Below are 22714 nucleotides of genomic sequence, written 5' to 3' on the forward strand. Positions count from 1 at the left end.
GAGTAATACTCCGTCAAGCCGAGAAAGGCTCTTACATCCTCTTTGCTTGAGGGACATGGGGCATTCAGGATGGCATCCACCAAACCTTGTTTGGGTTTGATCCCTTCACGGCTGATGGTGTGTCCAAGGTAAACCACTTTGTCCTGTGAGATTTTACATTTGTCTAATTCTACTGTTAAACCATGCATTTTCAGTTTGCAAAACACTTGTCTAAGGCGTGTGTCATGTTCCGATTGGTTGCTGCCCATGACCAGGATATCATCTTGGAAAAACCTGATACCATCAACATCTTCCAGAATGGATGTCATGACCCTTTGTGCTTTGCACGCGTGGGTTCGGATCCCATCCTCGTCGCCACTGTTACAAAGTAGTCTGCAAGCTGAAGTAGTGTGAAGTTAGATTTATTATAACAGCCCCACAAGGAGGTGGTGCGTAGGTAAACGGAACATCAGTAATGACAGTTGGTGTCAACGTTATCAGCTGGGGAAGGAATGGAATGTGGGGGAACCAATGGGAAGGGGAGAACTCTGGGGAGGTTCACGCGCAGGGGAAAGGAAGGTACCATGCGCAGGGGTGCAGGGGGGTGGCATGGGTAAGATACAACACATCTTCCTCTCTTTAGAGTTTTGGCAACAGCGCCACGGGATGCGGTGGCAAAAAGCAGGTGGGTGCATAAACAGTTGGGTAGTTAGTCACACACATAATCATCTAAACGTTTAGGTCTACGGATGGTTCTGCCAAACCTTCCAGAGGCCGCGGGTAAGTGTGGTGCACATTCGGTGTCCGAATGAGAGTCAAGGTCAGATCTGCCGAACCTACCACTGAATCTGTGACCATCAGACGCAACTTCAGAATCCGAATGAGGGTCATCCTGACAACTCCGATTACAAGTCGAAGTGCTGGGATTGACACCTGCAGACCGATCTGTCGATTGACCATCGTCAGAGTCAGAGTCAGGTTGGAGGTCACGTGTGCTGTTGTTTCTAGACCTATTATTCTCATCAACACTAGATCTATCGACATCTACCCACAAATCATTGCTAACGGTAACATGCTGCTGATGACCCTGGGCCTTGCCACTGGGATGATAGTTCGCCAGTCTGCTCATGTGCCAGACTTTCCCATCACTGAGTCTTGCCGCATTGTTAAACAGTTCGTCAATGTGAAGTGGGGCGGTAAATCTGCTTTCTCCTTTCTTTACTTTTTTTTCAAAACGAACTTTCACAAGGTCGCCAACCTTGAATGAATGATCTTTTGCGCTGTGTCTAGAATCATACCATTCTTTGTAGTACTTCTGTGCCTTGATGATGTTATTCCTTATGTTTTCAGGTGACCATTCAATTTGTTTTGATTCAGACATCCACCCCAGATCAATGCTCATGGGCTGTCTGCTTCTCATGAGAATGAATGGTGCTGTGCGTGTGCTTGCACAAGGAGCAATCCTGAATGCCCAGATAAGTTTGTATATTTCCTCTTCCCAGTTTAAGTTTGCATTTCTGGATAGTTGTATGTGTCCTTTCAAGACACGGTTGAAACGTTCAGTGAGGCCATTTCCTTCTGGATGATAAATTGAAGTGGTGTGGTGGGTGATACAGTTTCTAGCAAGGAATGACTTGAATGCCTCAGAACAGAATTGCCGGCCATTATCGGTGAGGACGGATTTGGGTAAACCTTCACTGAGAAAGAGCTTGTCCAAGAAGTCTATACATTTGGAGCTGTCAATTTCCTCTACGATCTTAATTTCTGGCCACTTGGAGAAGTGATCTATTGCCACCAAGATGTACTTGATTTCTCCATTATGTCCTTCTATGGGCCCCACAATGTCCAAACCTAATTTCTCCCATGCCATTTGCGGGGGTTGAATCGGAGAGAGACTGACTTTTGAAGTTTTGAGAGTTTTGTCTGAGTCACAGCATTCCATACAGTTCCTGACCTGGACCTCGATTTGCTTGTCAATACCCGGCCACCAATAACTTGCCCTGACTCGCTGCTTAGTTTTGGTGATGCCAAGGTGGCCAACGTGACACAAACTTAGGACTTTGTCTCTGAGCGTGGCAGGGGCTATGGCTTTACCCATTCTGTACAACACGCCGTTTTCCAAACTGAGTTCATTTCTAGTTTCCCAATACACCTTGACATTGTCCTGTAGGTTGCGCTTATCTGGCCATGCGGAGTTGATGAATTGGCATACCATTTGCAGAGTGGAGTCGCGCGACATGTGTTGACCCCATTCTTCCGCTGATATTCCATCCAGGTCAGTGTTGAAGAGCAGAGCTACCTTCTCCTCGTCTTCTTGAGCGATCATGCTTTCCGTGTGAGGCAGGGGTAGTCTGCTGAGGAAATCCGCAATCTTGTTTTTCACCCCTGGCCAATATTCAGCCGAGTAGTTGTAATCCAACAACTTGATCGACATTTTGCTGAGTCTTGGTGAAGCATTTTGTAGACCAGAGGCAGTCAGTATCTTGATTAACGGTTTGTGGTCTGTGCGGAGATGGATTTTGTAACCCCACACATAAGCTCTGAAGTAATTGAGCGCCCATGAACAAGCCAGCATTTCACGCTCAATGACAGAGTACTTTTCCTCCGCAGAGGTGAGCGACCTGGAGGCAAAGGCTACAACCCATTCTTGGTTAGATGAGTCCTTCTGTGCTAGAACAGCTCCAATACCTTTGTTGCTTGCATCTGTGGTTATGTAGATATCTGCTTTGGGGTCAAAACCTTTGAGGAAAGGCGCCTCGCTGATTTCCTTTTTGATGGTAACAAAGGTGTTCTGACAGTCCGGTGACCAGACAAATTTGTTTTTGTTTTTCAGTAATTGTCTTATGCTGTAGGTTTTTTCAGAGAAATTCCTTATGAATTTGGAGTAATACTCCGTCAAGCCGAGAAAGGCTCTTACATCCTCTTTGCTTGAGGGACATGGGGCATTCAGGATGGCATCCACCAAACCTTGTTTGGGTTTGATCCCTTCACGGCTGATGGTGTGTCCAAGGTAAACCACTTTGTCCTGTGAGATTTTACATTTGTCTAATTCTACTGTTAAACCATGCATTTTCAGTTTGCAAAACACTTGTCTAAGGCGTGTGTCATGTTCCGATTGGTTGCTGCCCATGACCAGGATATCATCTTGGAAAAACCTGATACCATCAACATCTTCCAGAATGGATGTCATGACCCTTTGTGCTTTGCACGCGTGGGTTCGGATCCCATCCTCGTCGCCACTGTTACAAAGTAGTCTGCAAGCTGAAGTAGTGTGAAGTTAGATTTATTATAACAGCCCCACAAGGAGGTGGTGCGTAGGTAAACGGAACATCAGTAATGACAGTTGGTGTCAACGTTATCAGCTGGGGAAGGAATGGAATGTGGGGGAACCAATGGGAAGGGGAGAACTCTGGGGAGGTTCACGCGCAGGGGAAAGGAAGGTACCATGCGCAGGGGTGCAGGGGGGTGGCATGGGTAAGATACAACAGTGGGAAACAAGCAAAATAAAACCACGTTAGGCTTTAAAGTCGAGAGTCTCCCACCTAAATCCATCGGGTCTATTGCTGTTTATGGCTTTTCATTAAAAGCTGTAGTATAGCTTGGGCCAAGCCTGGTCAGTTCGTGGCTTGGTTCTCCCGAAGAATTACCCTGGCTCGCAAATTTGTGAATTTATATTTGGCTAGCGACAAGTTGCAATAGTTTTTTTTAACACAATGACAATCCCTTTTGCTATGATTATTGTCCGAATACAGGATCTTGTTGCACTAGTCTTGAGAATGAAATAAACCAGCACTCCCTCTAAGATGGTCGCCCGTTAAAGTCTTTGCTTCCGTCCTTCTTCCATTTCTCCTTCAAGCGCGTGCCCAACCGTCTCCATGGTGACGTGCACCTCTCGCGATCATTGCCGCTGAGCTTTCGGACTGGTGACAGGCGCTGACCCAGCCTTGTGAAGATGGCGGGTGTAAACTTTGCTGCTCTGGTGGCTGTGAGACCAGGGTGACGCTCACCAACCGCAGCCGAAACGAGGTGGGACGCCCTGGAGCCATGGAGCACATTCTGACGCCCAAGGTGAGCGCGGTGTGCGCCCCGCGGGAGGGGGTGTGACCGGAGGGGGAGCTGTCAGTGTCTTAGTATGATTTACTCATTCTAAAGTGGAGTGAGAAGAGAAGTTCCTCAACAGTCAGATTGGGCGTTTTTTACTCGAGAGAGTTAAAGAGCAGTGCTGCCGAAGGGGTGGGAGGAGGCTGGTATATCACTATGCTGGTCGGGGTTGGAAGCCTTGGTAAGTTCATGTCAAGTAGGTATATCCTGAACCGGGTAGTGGATAAGACCCGGAGAGTACACAAATAGGAAATTCCTCAGCAGTCTCGTTCGAGTAGATCTTCTCGAACTAGCAATAAAGTAAAAATGTGGTCCTGAAAAGGGATCGTATGGAAATCATGAACAAGTGAAAAAACGTCCTGAACCACAGAGAGGGAACCCCCTGATCCTGGAACGGAGGGATGGAGGGTTATCCCTAACCATAGAGGCAGTGTGAATTTAGCTTGGGGTGTGGGTGATTAGAGAGGCAAAAGGATCCCACCCATGGAGAGCGGCGTGCCTTCTGGCTAGAAAGCGAGATCAGGGCTAAGAGTTAGCAGGGGAGATGGAGAGGAGACTGTGTCCCAACTAAGAATATACAAACATTTGCATTGAAATATGTCTCGCGTTACTGTAAGTTTGACCTATTGGCGTTGCTTTATTACTTGCAAAACCAATATCTCAAACTTTCAGTAATGCGAGACCTATTGCATTGCAAATGCTTGTTTATTATTAGGAATTAAAATGACTATCAGAGCATGGATAAACAAAGCACTATCTCCAACACAGGGAATCGAAAAAATTACAAGAGAATTTAAACCGTGCAAAAGTCTTCAAGTGTTTAATATTTTGAAATTGGACAGCTTCCACTGACCAACAGAAACTATTATGTGGTACAAACTACAGTCCAGTGCGTACTGCTTGAAAATAGGAGAGGTGATTTTGTTTCTGTTCTCTTGCACACTAAACACTGTTTTCTATTTATTAGCTGGCACTCTCTCCAGGGGTGCAGACTTCCTCAGGAACACACGCTTCCCACTTGGGAGTGCATCCCTGATGTATGTGGCTGTTGTCACCCACATTTGCCAAGAGGTGGCACTAGACTGCACAGTGTGCAACTTGCTGTCTGTCAATTGTGGTGTACCTCCTGTGACAGTGCAAGGCTGAGAAAGGCTCAGAATAGTAAGACAGTTATTTTTAGTGGATATTTCGCCACGGATAGAAGAATTTTAACATTAAGATATACGATTCTGACAGAGTGATTATCTGAGATTACAAAGGAAAAACCATTTCAGACCAGTGTGCCAGAATCGTGTATTTGAATAAGAGTGAGGGGGTTGGAGATGGCCATATAATGGGAAGTGGGGTCCTGAACAGTACCTGTTAATCAGATCTGATGAGAGCCTGAGGTGTTAAGAGAGATTCCAAACAGTATGGGTGTGATGGGCAGGTGTTCACCAGAAGAAATCTGATGACATAATCTCAGTAGGAAATGTTTAATAGAAAATAGTTACCAGGATGAGTACAATACAATCTGTAGCTCTGGAAGTACCTGATCATGGGGCGCAAACGCATTACCAGAAAGAGGCCTGGCCTATTTGGAACTTGCATCGTCAGACATTGGGCTGTGGTGTGTTGCTATGTTAGTTAAATATTTGTTAAGTGCACATTTTCAAGAGTTGGGGCCCTGGCGCTGATTACTGTGATGGGCGTATCAGTGCTAATATGAGATAAGGAAAGGACCAGCCTTACATTTTTTTGTATAAGGTTTGGTTGCTGAAGGTGGAGCCAAGTTCGAGAAGGTGTATGTTCAGCAATCGGTGACTTGATTTCATAAGAGGTTGCCCGTGGGTGTTGTAGAGTATATTGCAACTTTCATCAGTGGAGTGACGGAGTTTTCTAGTTCTTCACTAGACATAATGTGGGAATGTAGCAACAATAAAAAATATGCAGCAAGTATTAAATTCGATCCCGAGAAATGGTAGCCGCTAATAAAACGCCATCAGTCCCAGTATAGATGGTATATCGTTTTCTCTTAACTTTATTGTAGAAATGGATGAGCCACTGAAAGATTGAGCTAGATTGCTGGGTCAGCTCGCGCTCCTCTTGGAACCTCGGCCCAAAGCAAGCTGAGCTTTTCTGGAAGGTCATGTTGCCTAATGGCTACCCCTGCCGACTATGTAACTTGGGGAACCAGGTTTGAATTCTGGCCTCGGCATCCTGTGACTCCCGGCAAATTTCTCTGTGCCGAAATAAAATGGTGTAATCTTTGATGTCACAGATACCAATTTAGTGGCTAAATTGCACTGCTTGAAACTGGAAAATTTGTTGCTCAAACCCCGCTAATTTTCTTGACCAAATTGTATGATCCTACACAAATACTTAATTTCACAGAGGCTCCTTTTTTTGTTCGTTACTGTATAGGAGAGCACTTTCAGATCAGTGATTTCAAGATGTGCACTGTACAAAAACCGCTCTTGTCTTCGAATTAATAGCCTATAATTGTGCTAATAATCTAGGCCACATACAAGGGTCACATGACAATTGATTTACCTCTTAGTTCACCAAAAGAATTGTCATAAGGGCAGGGGCAGAAATATTTCTCAGTTTCTGTTTAAAAATTCCTATTCAATAAATCTCAATGCAGAGATATAATCAGATGTTAAAGAAACACAATTTTTTGTGTATTTTGAAGACTCTGTATCATATTCTAAAATGAAGTTTGTTGTACTATTTGCATACCAAATATCTTTAAGATTTGGGTTGTGCACGGGCTCTTCAAGCCAGAGCAGAGCCTTTGCTTAGCTCTGTCATGGCTCTCCCTGTTAATTTCTTGGTTCTCCCACCGCAACTTCAGTGTCATGAGCTGGTGGTCTGCAAAATTCTGTAAGGTAACCTTTTTACAGGGTTGGAAAAAAAGTGAACTTGTAAATACCCAACAGATTTTCACAAGTGCAAGTCTAGACATGCATATTTGCTTGTGCTAAAATTCAGTTCACTAATATTTTCTAGGAGTACCATTTTCTGTAGACTGGCTTCACTGTGAGTGATAGCATTCCGTTATTTCATAAGAAGCATTTCTGCACACAAAGTAGTTTTGTTCAGAGCCAGGGACTACTTTAGCAATGTGTCCTTTTTGAGATCAAAAATATGATTGCTCTATGCAAATGTTTGTTGCAATGGTGAGGGCCTGGCAGCTCTCACACCAATATTGCTATTGCTTTACAAAAACTGTGTCAAAACAAGGTACACATTGACTAACCAGAAGGCTTACCACCAATGTTAGACCTACTGGCTTTGCCAATGATTGTTTATTTTAATATTTCCCATAACTTTCTTGAAACTGCACAGATTTTCCATTCTGAATTTGTTTTGGGAATACTAGCATGCATTAACACATTTTACTAGATGATACTTCAAAGAAATGGAACCTAAAATGTCAGCGTAGTTTAGCGAACCGTTTTATTTTCTCATTGCATTTTGGTGAAAATTTTATTTTGTAAGCTAACACTCATCAGTCTTGCTTTCAAGTTTCCGCAAATATTTGCATCTAATTAGAGAGCATTCTAGGAGCATTATATACGTAGCCTTGTATTGGGAAACTTTTAAAACTTGTGTACACATTTTTAGACTGGGGCCAGTCAGCAGTGCAATCAAAGGTAACAACATTTCGTTTGAGCACTCCCCCTAATAATAAATGCTTTGACTTAATTAACCATAAATACAAGTTCAAACAGCATTAACATATGGACACAAGTAATACCTTGCAGACTATGCCCATCCCTGATGCATAATGTGGTATTGTAAACCGGCAGCCAATGGGTTTGTGCTGCAGGGGGTTGGGCCCACTTGTCCCAAGGACAAAATAAACATGAAAACTTGTTGTCCTTGATCCTAAACAATATGTGTTGGGAGTCGGGCTATAGGGATTCCACACCCATGCCTCTAAGAAAGCTGAAATTCCCCCAAATTTTGAGAGGGTACTGCTAATGTTTTTTTTTTATAAACAAAAATAGTCCACCTCAGACAAAATAAAATGGTATAATTGCTAATGCACTTTTGTGTTGCATTTCCACTAGTGGGAATTGCCCCCTGGAATTCCTGGAGAATTTTCAGAAAAGTTGAAATTTTGGTTAAAATATTGTAGAAATTATTATTATAAAAAAAAAGTAAATTTGCTTTGTTTTTATTCCCCTCTACAAATCAAGACCAGGGTAATGGCGGGATTTTCACACCTGAAACATCCCAGGCTGTTACTGGCTGCAAATATAAAAGAATGAGAGGTCTGTGCTCTATGGAACCCAGCAAGTGGCCGGGAAGAAGTTTGTTGAAAATTGTTGAATAGGCTTGCCAGCTGATACAAGTTCTATTTTCAGATCATCCATAAGACAGACAACTACCGACTCTTCTGCACTTGATGAAAGCTTGGTTGTGCTGCTTCTAGAAGGTCAATTAAATTGTTAGGGTCTGTAAAGTATCTTCAATAATCTGACCTAACATTTGCCATTTGTGATTCATTCAATGAGATATAAAAGGCTACAGAGTTGTACCTTTTTGTGGATAGATGTACCACACACGAGGATGCCTCTGAGTGCGTGTTCATTCAGATATACTATTGACTAACTGTGGTCCAAGAGAAGCTCCCACAAAGCCATCAAGATTACACTTGAAAAGAGCGGACGTAGGAAGTTCGTGGAAACCATAAACACACATTGAAGAAAGAGGAACTACTTCTAAGGCGGAGTTACAAACCCTCAACAAAAAGCCTCAGTCTAATTGATAAAGAGCAAGGAAACAAGTTGGAATTTATCAATACACACGTGCGAAGATATTGAATACACATTCAGCACAGAAGAAATATCCCCTGCAAGAGTGAGTCACTTTTGATGAACATAAGATTACACCGTGGTCCAAACCCTGATGATAATCCCCTAAGGCAGAGGGGGATTGGAAACTCGTCGGCTCGTCCATATTAGTCTACGAGGGACCCACATCGATTGGGAATCTGGTGAAGGTGTCATCACATCAAACATACCCCGAGAGAGCCCCCCAAAAAAGTCTTATCAACGTAGCACGCCTGTCTCTGCGCCCTAAAAATCGAATAAGGAAAATAGTCCCAGCGCTGGCAGGCATTTTTACTGTATCGACTGGTGTAATTTAGTGATTTGATTTTACTGTTTTTTCCTAATTAGTTTATGAATATATGTCTTGTTATGAGATTACACAATTATACAATGTAGAATGAAATGCGTATTCTTTCAATGCATCAAATATGAATAATTGTTGCCCAAAAATTATTTGAATCGGGTACAATTGGTAAAGCATACTACAATGACTAAATGTGTTGTATGTTGAATCTGCTAAATAAATGAGTAGGACACTAAACTTGTGGCCAGGTAATTTTCTGTTTGATAATAGTTTGAAACGTCCTACCGGGCCCCCATAATGGACGTTATCCCTATAGCGAAAAACCATCTGACTAGCAGGAGGCATGCGCTTTAATAACTTAAACATTCATATGATGAACATGGAACAGGTTAATTGTTAGGGAGGATAAGGTAACTCCGGGAGAGTCAACCAAGGACAAAGAAAGAATATCAGTTGGAGATTCCCAGATGTAATCTGGGAGTAATGTGAGGGGCCTGTGAAGAGGTGTGAGCATCTCTTAATGGTGTTACATTAGTGCTTCTGCTAACCCAAGAGCATCCTGCAACATGTGCTAATATTGTATGTCATGGATGGGCAGCGTTTCACTGTCAAGGATCAGGACCAGATCTGTGCACGCACCACATTGTATTGCTTCACCGTGGCGTGAATCAAAGAGAAAAGGAGTGAGAGAATGGACCTTTAAACATTTGATGCCGGTGTTTGAATGGGTATTAAGTTGATAGGTGCAGTGCGACCTTTGTGGGAACTGTTTTGGTAGCATCTATGTATCAGAGACTGCTCACATCATGTTGTAGCAAGTGTGTAACTGCATACTCATGAGAAAAATGAGAGAGGAGTCGCTGTCTCTCATATTTATAGAAAAATGCACAGCAGGAAGAGGCCCTTTATTTCAGGCTGACTAGAGTCAATTTGGCATTCCTTATCTGTACTCAGCCATGCGTCAATTGATGTGATGCATTTAACTACAAGTTCAGAACACCTTCTGATTTTAAATAAGAAAAAATACAAAATAATATTTTTTTTGGTACTGCTTTGGTTTTGTTACAATTCATCCCTTATCGTTTTCTGTGCTGCTTGACAGCTTTTCTGGTTGAGATGCTCCGCATAAAAATCAAATAAAAGCACTTATAAGACATTAAAGCAGCCGAGTCCCTTCTAAGCAGGGCTGTCGCTGCACATATAGCATGCACGGTTCTTTTATCGCCAATAACCTGACCAGGACTATCAATATCGCTCAATTCACAAAAGAATTTGAGCCCCCAAATTAAACTTGACTGCAAGAAAAATAAAATTTTGCGGGGTAAGTCGCCTTCCTAGTTCACAGATTTGGGAGTGATGGAAGAAATTTCCATGTGAGCAAATTTACTACCACTGGCAGGTCTGTGGACGTTTTGGGTGTTTCTCCAGCACATTTTAACGAACAATCAAAACTTTTCAAGTTAGTAAGTAACTTTTTCAAGTAATTTCCCTCCTGGAAAGTTCTTGCAACGTTGTCAAAATGTTTTCCATATGGAGAGAAAAAGAGCAAAACGTTTCCGGTGCAATGGCACTTTTTGAATTATATGTCTGCTTATGAAATTGCACACTTGTGATTTTGCGTTTGCTAAAAGGTGTGTTTTTGAATGCGGATGACGTGTGGATATCTCGGAGTACAACTGGAATTCTTTTTTAATTTATTGTAAGCATGAGATTTTCTATACGCGTAGGAGTAAACCTGTTTGTGTAAATCTAGATTAATTTCGCAAAAAGTTTTGTAACTTGGTTCTGTAGAATGCACTAGAAATCCAGCATAATTACTGGCGAACGATAACATGACAGCTATTCGGACCAAATGCTGTTCTTCATATTAGCATGTGCAGGTAAACAAAGCTCTGTTTGTGAATGCTAACCTATGAGACAGCAAATAAGGTTATCGTGCATACTTAATAGCATATTTTTTTGTTTTTAGGTTGCTGCTTATTTTGTCCCCATATTCTGTAGTTATCATGCTTTTGCAGCTCAGTTGCACATTTATTTTGTATGGCTCTGCTGTGAACAGTATCTAAAACAGTTTGATGAGTTCTTCAGGCTAAACTGGGTCCCCTGATTTCCTATCTTTGCGATTTTTGGGGAGAGCAGTTTAAAACGTAAAGCTTATAAAGCATTTTGTGACTGGATACTCCATGCTTTAGACTCTTTGATTCCAGCCAAAGGGTCGGTGCTTGAAGTCTAATCCCTGGTTTGATGACGCCCTGGCAGTTTTACGTAGTTTCTGTAAGAAGCTACAATGAGTCTGGAGAAGGGCCTATGACCCTTGGGCAAAAAAAGCTGTACCAGGGTGCGATTAAACACTATCACAAGGCCCTACATGAGGCACGTACTGCCTTCCTTACCAATGAGATTAAGTTCAGCAAAAATCATATCAAAAGCATCTTTAAAATTCTTAATGATTTTAAAACCAGGAAAGATCCTTCCACTCTGTGGATCACGTCTGAACAACAATGTGAGGACCTAGCCACTTTCTTTGTTCAAAAAGTTGAAACTATTTATAAATCCTTTGCCACTGGCCCTACGGACTCTGCAAACACTGCTGTTCTTTGGCCCACCATCACCCTGACTGCTATCCCTCCTATCTCCCATGATGAATTCCTTACTTTAAGTAAGAGGGTCAGATCTGGTTCCCCTACTGATCCCATGAGGCCTGCCCAATTCAGAGACGCTCTACCTGTTCTATTTACTCCATTACACCAGATCATAAACGCCTCTTTCACCACGGCGGTGGTGCCCCTGCCATGGAAAAAAGCAAGGGTGGTCCCCTTGCTGAAAAAAACATCACTGGACCCAACTAAACTGGAAAACTTTCGTCCCATATCCCTCCTGCCCTGGGTAGCAAAAATTGCCGAGGGCCACACTAATAACATTCTTTCTGGCCATTTGAGCAACATTGGAGCCTTGGATCGCTGCCAGAATGGTTTCCACCCGGGTCATAGCACCGAGACCGCGCTTGTAGCAGTGAGTGAACACTTGCGGACCATCCTGGAGGAGGGATAGACTGTGGCTCTCATCCTGCTCGACAGAGCGCTGCGTTCAACACAGTCTCCCATAAGATCCTCCTGCGCCGCCTGGAGGAGGTGGGGTTGGTTGGTCCGGCCCTGGAGTGGTTCCGCTCTTTTCTGTCTGACAGATCATTTCAGGTTGCGCCCCCCCCTTTCCTCTCACATGCTCATGTCATCAAGCAGGGGGTACCTCAGGGGTCGGCATTAAGTCTGTCCTGTTCAACCTCTATGTTCAACCCCTGGCAGCGTTGGCAAGACACTCTGGTCTGACCATGATCTCGTACACTGATGATATGCAGTTGGTGGTGCCTTCAACTCAATGCCAACAAGTCAGAAGTGCTGCTGCTGGGGAAAGACAAGGGGCTCTGGAGTAAGCATTGGTGGCCGGCGTCTTTGGGCAGTGCCCCCACCCCTAAGGTGGCTGTAAAAAACCTTCTGCGCTCCTCTGACATGGCTGCAAGCGCCGGGACGCCTCTTTGCTGAGGCACCTGTTGCGCTATACAAGCTGACCTAAAAATAATAGTTTAAAACAATTGCATTATTCCGGGCATGTCACAACTAGTGCTCTAGTAATGATTCATAGCATGGGCAATTGAAGTTGGCACACATTACCACAACATTCACTTATTTCGGGTTTAGATGATTAGATGTTTGCAGAGATTAAGCCCAGAGTCGTTACTTTTTTGTGTTGGTTTTGAGTATGTGTCGAGATGTGGGCCAAGTTAATGGAACCATGTTATACCATGCCCATGCTAGTACCAGAGGTACTTCTCATTCACCTAAAAATAGACATGGGCCAAGTATAGTAGTATTTTACTGAGTCACATGTTTATTCCTTAGATTGAGATGGATCTGGAATTGCAAATGTCTTGTGCCAAATGAAGCATTTTAGTGTGGGCCAGGGGTAACTAGACCGACCAAGAAGGCATTGCACATACTGCCCTTTACTTCAAAGGTTTCACTGACATAATCTTTATTTGTTGGCTGCAGTTTGTAGGAATACCTGGATACACTTTAGAATAATGCCTAAGATTCCCATTTAGTATCTCCAGATCAGTGTCATAGGCTGCAGATAGGATAAGTCGTATGAGTCCATTTGATTACTTTTAACTGGGTAGGTGATTCTCTCTATTGTTTGCTAGCCCCCTCTCCGATTCTTTGGAAATCCTGAAAATGATTGGTGGCATGGTTTTAAGTTGTGATGGTCCACCTGTTCCCTAAATAGTCAAGCAACTTCGGGGCTTGAAAAATCATAAAAATGTTACTAGACCTACAGGTCTACTAACTTGAAAAATCTACTTGATGTAACTGGAATGTACTTAACATCTGTCTCTAAAAGCCAAGCAAATATGACAAGATTTAAAGGTATCTTTCTTGCTCATTCACTTTGTGAGTAATAGAGATGCCTTCAAATCTTGGTACCTTGTCACATTTGCTCAGCTTTCAGAAACAGAGGTAAAAAATTCCCTTATGTTGCCACGTTTCCGCAGATTTACATACTGAGGCTGAAGGTAATGGTACGTTACAGGAAACGGGTGTTACCAATTGAAGTCACTGGGACCAGGGTGTATTGTGGTACAAATAGGAAAGGGGTCCCAGTACACAATAGTTAAAAAACAAGGTAAACAGTTAAGTGCAATAAATCTCTGCAAAGCAGCATTATCAAAAAATCCATACACTTTGAGAAGGTGCACTGTTATTTAATCACAATGCGCCTGCATGTTAGATACATAACATAGAAAAATCATCACTTAATCAGAAACATATTTGTGCCCCAATGGGTGAGGGAGGGGGAAAAAAGGGGTGTAAGTGAGAATAAGTGCAAGGATTGGGAAGGCTTGAAGTGCCGTTCATGTGAAAAGAGGCAATGAGTGTATGAGGGCCGGAAGAAATCCAAGGTTCCTGTGGAGTTCGAACTCGCTGTAAAGCTGCCGGTGAAGTTCAGCGGCATCTTCGTGTGAGCGTTAGAAGCAGACGTCCCTGGAATCGCCGTGTTCTTTGGAAACATAACTGGATATGTGGAAAAAGGTAGGGCCGATGACCTTTTTCAGAGTTGCCCGGCGTTAACCGCCTCTATACCCACTCAAGTTACCAAACAAAGAGGCAGGCGCTGGAGACTGGAAGGCAGGAAACAGAAGTTTTATTCCGACGGAGCAGAACACATCAAATCAGACAACAGGGTATCTTCTCGAGGTGCTCTAACCGCATCTCTGTGGCCTAGGCCTCTTATACACAAGTTTATTGCTTTATTGCATAAAACACATCTCTGTCAACACTTTGATGTACGGGAAGACATCCTCGGAAACCCCGCTTCAGGCCCGTTCCCACACACATTTACAGTTGAAGTCCCCACCCTGGTCACAACAGGTGATGATTATCGCGCAGCTGGACATTCCGCCGATTCACGGAATGTATGGGATTGATCGGATCTCATAGGGTGGGGGCTTTGATCAACTCGTGGATCCTTTGATGGGGGAGGCTTCCTACTGTACAGGGGGGCAATAAACAGCATCCGCAGGGCCAGGTGGCGGCCTGGGAACGAGTAGGACAAACGGGCACAGAGGAAAGGGGGTTTTATCAAAGGACCCGGGATCATGAAGGGAAGAAAGGAGGTGTCGCGCTGGGAACAGGATGGGGTTTCCGAGGCAGAGCTGCGCTGAAGAGGGGTTTATGACCCAAGGCATGTGAGAGCGGGGGCTGTCAGCGTGCGGGGGGATGCTTGCGAGGTCAGGAGAGAGAGGGACGCGCTGGCTATTTGTGATGGGCAGAGAGGCCCTGGTACTCAAAATGGCTGCCGCTTACGCGCACGAATGGGCTCGAAAAGGGGGCAAGATGGCGCCGATAATGTTGACGTTGTAGCGTAAGTTTTAACAGTCCTCCCTTTTCAACATATCTAGCCAGCTTGTCTACTCAATGTCGATCTTCATTCAATTCCTAACCTCGGCATCATATAATGCTCCCATGCGTTCATTTCCAAGGTCCACAGTCTTAGGGCAAATACAACTCGTACATAATGAATACAGAGGCGGCAGGCATTGAATTCCTAAGCACAATCCACATATTAGAACTACAGGAATCAGGATCATAGAAAACAGTCTCCAGCCCCAGTTCTTAACAGTACTCCAGAACCATCCACCAAGCGACCATTCTTCCTGCTCCTGGTGGACTTCTGAGGAGAGTCTGTGGTGGTGTTCGATGGCCTTGTACACTGAAGGTGAGTTGTCCGGTATATATGTACAGCAGCTGGACCCAATAATGCGGCATGCTCCACCACGGTCCGCAAGAACCACATCTAGAACAAGGCGGTTCTGGAGAGCCACCAGGCGGACCGCTTGAAGCTCGGCTGTGTTGTTAGCAAGGATACCAGCTGTGATGTTCATTGTTGTCTCGACTGCCTGAGTCAGATGTCGGATGGCACGGTTGTTTGCCATCGGACCCCAGAGTGCAACAAGTCCCTTCATAGCATCGAGGAACTGTGCTCCTGTTGAGTCGGCTTGTTCAATGTCCTTGGCTCGCTTTTGTCTATGGTGATTTGCTGGGGCCACATAGGTTGGAGGAAGGACGAAGGAGATGAAACAAGTGCCCCCCCAGCCTTTGGGGAGCCAGGTGTAAGCCTTTGTGCCACAAACAAAGTACATGTTTGGAGAGGATACAAAGGAAGGTGGGTCAGTAGAGTCCAAAGTCCTGGTGAAGCGGCAAGCACTGCGGCCTACCAGCTGTGACCCGAGCCCTTCTATGCACATATGGCCTGTGACGGTGATGACAGACAGAGCCACAGTCAGAGTGGCAGCTGTTCGCTTCCGTAGGTAGGAGAAAGTGGGTCTGGTTGGATTGTTGAACACCTGCATTTCAACTCGTTCTTTAGCAGGGATGTCCATGTGGATAGAATCGTTGGAGGTCTGCGGGCAGAAGTGTGTCTTTGTTTTGTTTCGCCAGACCTCATGAAAGAAATGTGTCATGGTTTTGCTGGAGGTGGCATTGTCCTTATAGCTCTCTTGCAGGAGAATCAGCCAAGCAAGGCAGGAGCCGTGAATTGAAAAGGGTGAAGGGATAAAAGGTATCGAATGTCCAGTGGCGTGGGGTAGCAACCCACAGATCCAGCAGTTGGTGGCATTGGTGGCGAGATTGTGCTGGTGCAGTAGCTGTACAAAGGAGTTGTTCCAGAACTCCTTTCGCCTTTCTCTGAGTTGAGGAGAGAGCGAGATCAAATAATGTTCCTTCATGGTAGTAGGCTGAGCAGTGGTTAGCAATATCTGATGAGCAGGTGTGCTTTCCTCCAAGATCCAAAAGGAAGTCATGAGGAGGAGGCAAAAGAGGAAGACAATGAAGAATGCAATTGTCTTTGATTTGTGCATATTGTCAGTCTTTGGGTTTCTGTAGTGGGTATTTCCAGTTGCTTTCATCATCTTCTTATTTGGCGCTTCCATCATCTTCTTATCTGGCGCTTCCATCACCTTCAAGGTGCTCTGTAGTGGGCAGAACCACAGACTTCGTTTAGCTTCTCTCCGGGTAACCCTTGGTGGTGTTTAGGTCACCGTTCTGAGATTTAACTTAGCCCGTGGTCTACTTAGCCGAAGCTCCCTCCTTTCGACGCAGGAAATACCCTTCTCTGGATGGCACAGTGGGATCAGAGAATTTTGCGAGTTCAAGTGCCTCGGTATCGGGATAGCAGTTTAGAGAAGGTTGATCCTTGTTCAGGAGCTCTTCCTGGTTGTCGATGCTTTCTGCTGTGGCCAGGGTCGAGGAGACCTTCTTGCAGTGGTGCGCGTGCAGCCAGTGCCGTTTCCCCTCCACTCGAAGAGCCGTCCGGGTGGTGATCAGTACTTGCCAGGGGCCCGTCCACCGGGGTTCCAAACTCTTCGCCCGTTGAAAATTCCGGACTAATACATAGACCCCCGGTTGGATGTCGTGGCCCGGACCCCTGGAAGCATCGGGGATGGCCTGCTGCACCTGCTGATGAATGACAGACAGAGTTTCAGTCAATTTATACAGATAATCAGACATTAGGACGTCCGGGACGTCATGAATGGAAGTTGGTTTCGGTGCAGACCAGACGCTCATGGGTCGACCGAAAACAACCTCATAAGGTGTCAAGTGGTGTTTGGTGGGGGTGGAACGCATCGATAGCAATGCCAGTGGGAGAGCGTCTGGCCATTTCAGACCCGTGGTAGCCACTATCTTGGCCAGTTTAAGCTTTAGTGTGGCATTGTGTCGCTCGACAAGTCCAGCAGACTGGGGGTGGAAGACTGCGTTGAACTTCTGCTTGATACCCAGCCCCTTTAAGATGAGCTGGATGGGGCAGCCGTGCGCTATACAAATGCTATACAAATTGTCGCTCCATAAAATTCGACAAAGGCAGTAGCGAGGGAAAAATTCCTTTAACAGTACTTTTGCAGTGGCCATAGCAGTGTTGTCACGGGTTGGGTATGCTTCCACCCATTTGCTAAATGCGCATACCACAACAAGTACGTATTTCAGGCCTTGGCATCTGTCCAGCTGGGTGTAGTCCATCTGCAGGACTTCAAAGGGGTGATTGGGGACCCCAAACCCTCCCCGGGGTACTACAGTTCCTTTCCCGGGGTTATGTTGCAGGCATATCAAGCATTGTTGGACCAGACGTTTGGCGGAGTCTGTTATTTTGTCGTTGTGCCAAACTCTGGAGACAAGTTCAATCATGGGGGCTGATCCTATGTGAGCAGGGGAGTGTGCCATAGTCAGTATGGGAATCAGGTATGAGTCAGGTAGCAACCACTTGTTCGTGTCTTTGGTCCGCCAGCAGCCTTCATCGTCTTTCAATCCCACCCGCGCCCATTCAGTCAATTCGTGTTGTGTGCTAGCCATTTGAATGTCTCTAATAGTGTCCCTAGCGTCGGTCCATTTCTCTGCTTGTGACCTGGTCACATACATGCGTGTTGTCGTCCTATTTTCAGCTGTCGTTCGAGCAGTGAGGTCGGCTAGTGCATTTCCCTGTCCAATAATGTCTGTCACTTTCTTGTGCGCCTGGCATTTGATGACCGCAAGTCTTTTGGGGAGAAGGACAGCTTCGATCAAGGCGGAGACTAGATCTCCATGTAGGATGGGAGTGCCGTGTGAGGTCAAGAATCCCCTTTCCTTCCAAAGGAGCCCAAAATGGTGAACTACCCCGAAGGCATACTGGCTGTCGGTGTAAATGTTCGCTGTGGTTCCTGCTGCTAGGATGCATGCTCGTGTCAGGGCAATCAGTTCCGCTGCCTGTGCAGATCGTTGTGTGATGCGGGCTGTCTCGACTACAGTTCGGGCTGTGGTGACTGCATAAGCAGCAGAAGTGGTGCCATCGGGGAGTTTGATGCAAGAGCCGTCCACCCACAGCTCTCCGTCAGGGTCAGGAAAAGCCGTGTCTCTGAGGTCAACTCTACTTCTAGTCTGTTCGTCCGTGAGGGTCACACAGTCGTGTACAGGGGGCACATTGGGTTCGTTCTCTGGCAGGGGTAACAGAGTTGCTGGATTCAGTGTGGTGCATCTTTTCAGGGTGATGTGGGGTGCGAGCAGAGTCAGTTCGTATCCAGTCAGTCGTGCACTCATCAGGTGTTGCGTCTTGGTTTGGTTCAGGAGGGTGTCAACTGCATGGGGTACTAATACCGTGAGGGAATTCGAGAGCACGATCCCCTCACTCTGTCGGATAGAGATAGCAGCGGCAGCTACAGCTCGAAGGCAGGCAGGTAAGGCTCTGGCTACGGGGTCAAGAGTGGCAGAGAAGTAAGCGCACTGTCGTTGCTTTGGGCCAATGGACTGGGTCAGGACAGATAAAGCACACCCCTCCCTTTCGTGAGTGTAGAGGGAGAAGGGCTTTGTGTAATCGGGGGTACCTAGGACGGGGGCCGAGCAAAGGGCATCTCGTAGCTCTGTGAAGGAGGATTGGCATTCAGGGGTCCAAGGGAGTGGGGAGGGGACATCTTTAGCTAGCAGAGAAAGCAGTGGTTTTACAATGAGGCTGAAGTTTGGTAACCACTGTCGGCAGAAGGAGGTGAGACCTAGTAGGGAGCGAACCTGTTTCTGAGTCTTGGGGACAGGGGTTTCGAGAATGGTTTGGATCCGGTCGGGAGTAAGTTTCCTTCCGTCTTTGGACAAAAGGTGGCCTAAGTAAGTGACCTGGGGTTGGCAGAATTGCAACTTCTTCTTGGAGACCTTGTGGCCATTTTCCGCAAGGAAGTGCAGGAGTTGAATGGTGGCTGTGACTGCTAGTGGAGTGGTGTCGGCCGCCAAAAGGATGTCATCGACATATTGTATTAACACCACTCCATCGGGTAACTGGACCTGATCCAGTTGTCTCTTGAGGGCCTGGCTGTAGATGCTAGTGCTTTCTGTGTAGCCCTGGGGTGCTCGACAGAATCTATATGAGCGGGCTTTTAGGGTGAAGCCGAAGAGATACCGGCTGTCTGGGTGGATGGGGATAGAGAAAAATGCGTTTTTGAGGTCGATGACAGTGAAGGTGGTGGCAGTAGAAGGAATCAAAGTCAGGATAGTGGTGATATCTGAGACCACGGGGTACTGGGGTACAACCACTTTGTTGATCTCTCGAAGGTCAATGATGAAGCGGTATGCTTTCTCATCTCCCTCTCCTTGTTTCTTGATGATGGGCAAGATAGGACTGTTGCAAACGTTGCTAACCACTTCCTCTACCACTCCTGCGTCTATCAGAGACTGAATAATCTTTACCAATGCCTTCTCGCCCTCAGGCGATATCCGATATTGTGGAAGTTTTGGGAGTATCGCGTCCGGTCGAACAGTGATGTGCACTGGGTCAATCATCATGCGTCCTACGTCCGAATCTGTCTTGGCCCACAGATACGGAGGCAGAGTGTCAAGCAGGGACATGTCAGTGTCATTGATAGAAAACATGCGTCGGGAAGGGCAATGTCTGAGCAAAATGGGGTTGTCATACAGGAAAACTCGAACTCCGTCTTGGGAACATCTAATAGTCGCACGGAAGTGCTTCAGTAAGTCAAGTCCCATAATGGCGTCAGGGGTATTGGCGGAAAGCAAAAATGTCGTGTCAGTGAGATTGTTTTCTAAGTCGAAGGAAATTGGAATGGACAAAGGGTTAGTGGAGGGCGTTCCATCGAAACCTATCGATGTCGCAAGCGAGCCAGACAAGGGTGCCCTTGGAATCAGTCGTTTAGATGACGCACTACGTGTTGCGCCAGTGTCTACCAGAAATGGAGACTTGGTACCCAGGACCTTAGCGGTGACATAAGGACCTTGCTGGTCAACATAGAGCTCGACTGGATCCTATGGGAAATCGTGGGCATCATCACAGTCAGACTGTTGGTACTGATTTTGTCTGGGTCGGTTGAATGTATTTGGTCTGTTTGGTCTATCGTTAGTCGTGTTATTTGCGGGCCCTTGTTGCTGTCCTCTATTTCTCGGCCCACCTGCTACGTCCTTGGGGTCCCTATTTCTGTTCATCTCTAACAGGACCGGGCACTGGGATTTCCAATGGCCGAATCCTTTACAGAAAGCACACTGGTCCTCGTTAATGTCTGTACGTCCAATGCGGGATGTCGGGGTGCGGTCTTTAGGAGGCACGTTCCTAGGGGCATTTGTCTGGTAGTTTCCTTTGTATTGCTCTCGTCCTATAGTCACCCCTTGCAGTTGTGCAATCATCACCCTCTCTTTTAAGTCCTTCTTCTTTTTCTCTGTTGCTCTATCGTTTCCATTTTTCTGGTGTTCGTAATATTGGGCCATCTGAAGGATAGCCGCAGGTTTGGAGGCTGCCCAACTACTCTCGCTGGCCTGTAGTTTCTGGGAGACTTCCGGTGACAAAACCTTAACATAATTCTGGACAAACAAGTGGTGTCCGGTTGCAGTGGTCAGATCCTGGCCGCTGTAATCGGAGAACACCGTTTAAAACCGGGAGAAGTAGTCCGATACATCTTCCTGGGGTTTCTGTCGACAAGCCGTTACTATCGACCAGTCCACTTTCCTTTCTGGAATCAGGGTTTTCAATTTCTGTACAATCTTATCTGGGAGGTCTAAAATGGATTTCAAAGGCTTCTGTCCAGGTTCTCGTTGTTTATCTATGCCATCGAGTTGTGACCATGTATGTCCGAACAGCTCAAGGTGGTCGACTTTCCGGATTTGCTTCCACACATCAGCTGGTAGACATAACCCGAAAAACAAGTCGATGTCAGCCAGGGTCATAATCGTTGAACCTAAGGCTGTACCTAATTCAGTATAGAAAGCAGTGGGGTTTTTACGTAAATCAGGCAGAGATTTCCGAAATGTCAGAATATCTTGCCGATCCCATGGCTGGTAGACCCAGTTGTACACAACCCTCCCTTTTGCATCTTGGTGGTTGACGTCATCGTGTGTTCCTAGACCTCGTGGAGGAACCCAGTAAGGGGCAGCCTCTCTTATTGGCATCATGGCGCTAGCTCGCTCAGTTTGGGGTTCGGTCGCTACAGGTGTCGTGGGTTTAGTTTCCGATTCCTGTTCAGTGAGGTGGCGGAGAACCTCAAGCGTACGCGTAAGGTGGTCCGTCACATCACACTCGCCCTCATCCCCGATATCGACTTTCCTATACAGAGTCGTTAGACTCTCGGGACCTTTGTCTCGATATCGGTCCTCGTACGCATTCAAGACATGATAACACAGTCGTACGGCAAAATGTCGTCTGTGGCTCCCTGCATATGAGTTGAACATATCCGTGATGTACTCTTCACTTTCCTTTCTTTCTACCAATGTCCTCACTATCTTGTCAATCCCTGCTCGCTCATCCTTGCTTAATCTGCTTGTTCTTGCGGAATCAGCCTTCCGGGTCTCAGGGTCATCTAACGTTGCCGCTTGTGCTGTATCTAATACAAGGGGTTCGGCCGGCACAGAGGCCATGGGGGCCGAAGCTCTGGTATTACTCTCATCTGTGCTTGGGGGTGGTGGGTGCTGTGCTAAGGGTTGGGAAGGGGCATATGGAGGGGGCATGTAGATGATCGGAGGACCTAACAAAAGATCATCGTTGGCTCGCTGTTTCAGGGGCAGTTCAGGATAGAGCGTAGAGGGCGTTCTGACCGGACACTGGCTTGATGTTTCTACCTCTAGTTTCTGTTTGGCTTCCTCTTTTTCCATAATCTCTTCTTCTAGTTTCTTAGCAGCTAGGTGGGCTGCCTTTCGCAGCTCTTTTCCCAACCTACTCTCATTTCTCTTTTTACGCTGTTCCGTTTCTTTGCGCCACATGCCGAGACTATCAAGCATAGTGGGCGTTGTCTTGTGTTTCCCAAGGGCTGTTTCTAGCGCGCTTATTTTATCCTCATCGAAGGATCCTATCAGTGGCCACTGACTTTCTCGATCCTTTTTCGTATATTTATGCCACAGCTTGCTATAAGCTATAGCGATCAATCCATGCTTCATGAACATGTCCTTATTAGGGGTGCCTTCCAGTGGAGCCGGATGGTTCATCTCTAATAAGCGGTCCGGGC

At 45.9% G+C, this 22714-nt stretch overlaps 1 protein-coding gene across 2 annotated transcripts in view; it reads left to right on the top strand.

Annotated features, from left to right (window-relative positions):
* Nucleotides 1-3879: 3879 nt before the first annotated feature.
* Nucleotides 3880-22714, top strand: part of MTMR8 (myotubularin related protein 8) — a 682512-nt gene continuing 663677 nt past the window's right edge. The window contains exon 1 of one of the 2 annotated variants that reach the window (XM_086918376.1): nt 3880-4047. In XM_086918376.1, the coding sequence (XP_086774502.1) occupies nt 4024-4047 (24 nt within the window). In that variant the 5' untranslated portion in view covers nt 3880-4023. The remainder of the gene's footprint in view (nt 4048-22714) is intronic. The other variant, XM_086918377.1, reaches the window with a different exon arrangement.

The sequence above is a fragment of the Lissotriton vulgaris genome, chromosome 4_1, assembly GCF_964263255.1.
Source record: "Lissotriton vulgaris chromosome 4_1, aLisVul1.2, whole genome shotgun sequence".
NCBI classification, from domain to species: Eukaryota; Metazoa; Chordata; class Amphibia; order Caudata; family Salamandridae; genus Lissotriton; species Lissotriton vulgaris.